Source organism: Sinocyclocheilus rhinocerous, unplaced genomic scaffold, assembly GCF_001515625.1.
Source record: "Sinocyclocheilus rhinocerous isolate Xijiao unplaced genomic scaffold, SAMN03320098_v1.1 scaffold4569, whole genome shotgun sequence".
Classification (NCBI taxonomy): Eukaryota; Metazoa; Chordata; class Actinopteri; order Cypriniformes; family Cyprinidae; genus Sinocyclocheilus; species Sinocyclocheilus rhinocerous.
Genome location: NW_015624333.1, coordinates 44,601 through 47,962, shown reverse-complemented (window position 1 = coordinate 47,962; position 3,362 = coordinate 44,601). Strand labels below are relative to the sequence as shown.

Genomic DNA, 3,362 nt, shown 5'->3' with positions numbered 1-3,362 from the left:
TTACAATTAACTCAGACAAGCTCGCAAGCCTCAGCGTTCTCAAGATTGCCGGCCACAGTACTCACAAGGGGATCTAAGTAACAATAGTTTATAGATGAATATTTTAGCCTCCTATGTGTTGTGAAATGCCCTTTTATTTTTGTGTTTCAGTTCTGAGCAAAGTTGGTGTATTGATGACTTCTGAGGAGGACAGAAAACCTGAAGAGGATAATAATTCAGTTTACTCAAAATATATTAAAGACATTTTCAAAAACTGAAGTGATTTCCTTGTTTTATTTATTAGTTAGAATGGGTGTAACTCAGCATTTTAACAAACTCCACAAGCCAAATAATTAATAAAGATCCTGATTAATCTGTGAAATAATCAACGAATAGTTGATTAATCATTCTAATAATCTCTGATTAATCGATTAGCAAAATAATTACTTGATGCAGCCCTACCTAGCACCTGGAAGTACAGGATCAGAACTTCATCTACTTACTGTAATTTCAGACATGCAGACATGTAATTTATGACAGATTAAAGAATATAATTGAGTGAATCTCTTCCCACATGAATGGCAGTTGTACGGCTTCTCTCCAGTGTGGATCCTCATGTGATCATGAAGGCTTTCTTTTCTTTTGAAATTCTTCCCACACTGATCACAGGTATATGGCTTCTCTCCACTGTGGGTTTTCTTGTGTGCAATAAGGTTTCCTCTTTGTGTGAAACTCCTCCCACACTGATCACATGTGTATGGTTTCTCTCCAGTGTGGGTTTTCTTGTGTGCAATAAGGTTTCCTCTTTGTGTGAAACTCCTCCCACACTGATCACATGTGTATGGTTTCTCTCCAGTGTGGGTTTTCTTGTGTGCAATAAGGTTTCCTCTTTGTGTGAAACTCCTCCCACACTGATCACATGTGTATGGTTTCTCTCCAGTGTGGGTTTTCTTGTGTGCAATAAGGTTTCCTCTTTGTGTGAAACTCCTCCCACACTGATCACATGTGTATGGTTTCTCTCCAGTGTGGATCCTCATGTGATCATTAAGGGTTCCCTTTTCTGCAAAACTCTTCCCGCACTGATCACATGTGTGTGGCTTCTCCCCAGTGTGTCTTTTCATGTGTTTGATAAGGTTTCCTTTATGTGCGAAACTCCTGCCACACTGATCACATGAGTATGGCTTTTCTCCAGTGTGGATATTCATGTGGTCTTTAAGGTTTCCTTTGTCTAAGAAACCCTTCCCGCACTGATCACATGTGTGTTGCTTCTCTCCAGTGTGTCTTTTCATGTGTTTGATAAGGTTCCTTTTTTGTCTGAAATTCTTTCCACATTGATCACATGTGTGTGGCTTCTCTCCATTGTGGATATCCATGTGTCGATTAAGCATTTCTTTTAGTCTGAAGCTCTTCCCACATTGATCGCATGCATACGGCTTCTCTCCAGTGTGGATCCTCTCATGTATTCTCAGGTAGTCTGACCGTTTGAAGCTCTTGTCACAGTGTGAGCACTTGTAAGGTGTTTCTGTAGTGTGAACTGTCTGGTGCACTTTCATCGCACCATATGTAAAAAAAGTCTTCCCACACTTAGAGCAAGCATGAACCTTCACACCGCTGTGTCTTTTCTGGTGTATCTTTAATGCAACCACCTGACTAAAACTATTTCCACATAAATAACATATGTAAGGCTTCTCCTTCATATGAGCTTTCAGACGGTCCTTTAGAAATGTTCCACTGCTTTGGTCACAGTTTTCTAGTCTCTCTCTAGAATGAGTAAGCAGATGTTTTTTAAAAACATCACATTTCCTGAAACTCTTCCCACACTGATTACATGTGTACGGCTTCTCTCCAGTGTGGATCCTCATGTGTACATTAAGGGCTCCTTTTTGTCTGAAACTCTTCCCACACCGATCACATGTGTATGGCTTCTCTCCAGTGTGGGTTTTTAGGTGTGCATCAAGGTATCCTTTATGTATGAAACTCTTCCCACACTGATCACATGTGTACGGCTTCTCTCCATTGTGGGTTTTTAGGTGTGCATCAAGGTATCCTTTTTGTGTGAAACTCTTCCCACACTGATCACATGTGTACGGCTTCTCTTCAGTGTGGATTTTCATGTGTTTTGTAAGGTATTTTTTTACTGTGAATGTCTTTTCACACTGATCACATGTGTACGGCTTCTCTCCAGTGTGGATATTCATGTGTTTTGTAAGGTTTCCTTTTATTGTGAAAGTCTTTTCACATTGATCACATGTGTACAGCTTCCCTTCAAGATGACATTTTATGTGAATATCAACATTTTGCTTGCATGAGAGACTCTTTTCACACTCAGGCCATGTTTTGTCTCTTCTTGTCAATGAGGATCTCCAGGGTGTTTCTTCAGTTTTGACATGATGGTTCTCCCCCTCTTTAATCAGTTCTTCAATCTCCTTGTTCTCTTCTATCAAGTCTAAAATTAAAGTAAAAATGTTTAGTAAAAAAAAAGTTTTTTTTTTAAATGTGAAAGGAAAAAACATGTGCAACTTGAGAAAACAGTAGAAAGTATAAACATTTTGATGCATTCATTTGAATTGGGTACTTTTATTATCCAAGTACTAATTATAAAACATTACAGGCACAGGTTTTGTAGTGAGAAGTATTACTAAATGTTTAATAAGTACAAGCCAGCTTTTCAAAATTTTTCCATTTGAATTGGGTACTTTTATTATCCAAGTACTAATTATAAAACCTTACAGGCACAGGTTTTGTAGTGAGAAGTATTACTAAATGTTTAATAAGTACAAGCCAGCTTTTCAAAATTTTTAAAAATTTCAAAAATTGTGAGCCAGATTTAAATAAATATAAAAATGAAACTGTTCAGATAATATTTCTTCATATAAAATTGATATATTTTATAATATTTACTGGGCGTTTTGAGCAGCTCAAAAGGAGGGCCTCATACAGCCTTAAGTACTAGGGGTGTGACGAGATCGCTTGCAGACCTTTCAGACATATTTACATTACACTGGCTTGTTCACCAGTAGTGGTACGTAAGATATTTTATGTTGACCTGCGAATACAATATGCTTAATGTTACCTGCGGTTAACAGGATGCTCCAGTGTTTAACTAATCACCTATCTGAACGATAGGGCTAGTGCTGCTTCCTCAAGAAAGTTTATCATTCTCACATGTTTTAAGCATTGTCAGTTTAAACATTAAAGTGTTTTAAGCCATTCAAGCGTGAGACAGCGCGAAAGAGATTTCAGTGCGGTACTTGCGTGCTGTGATAGACCATTTCTGTGCGCACGCAAAAAGCCGCAGCTCAGACAGCATACACTCTAAAAAATGCTGGGTTGTTTTTTCAACCCAAATGCTGGGTTGAGACCGCTGGGTAAGGACGTTGGGT

General features: G+C 38.4%; 1 protein-coding gene across 1 annotated transcript; it reads right to left on the bottom strand.

The window, feature by feature from the left end:
* Nucleotides 1-256: 256 nt before the first annotated feature.
* On the bottom strand, nt 257-2,093 carry LOC107740514 (gastrula zinc finger protein XlCGF57.1-like). Its single transcript, XM_016552965.1, has 2 exons — nt 1,949-2,093; nt 257-1,864 (listed from the first exon to the last, which is right to left on the bottom strand). Exons 1-2 carry the CDS (start codon nt 2,091-2,093, stop codon nt 471-473), a joined length of 1,539 nt encoding a protein of 512 aa, XP_016408451.1. The 3' UTR covers nt 257-470.
* Nucleotides 2,094-3,362: the final 1,269 nt, after the last annotated feature.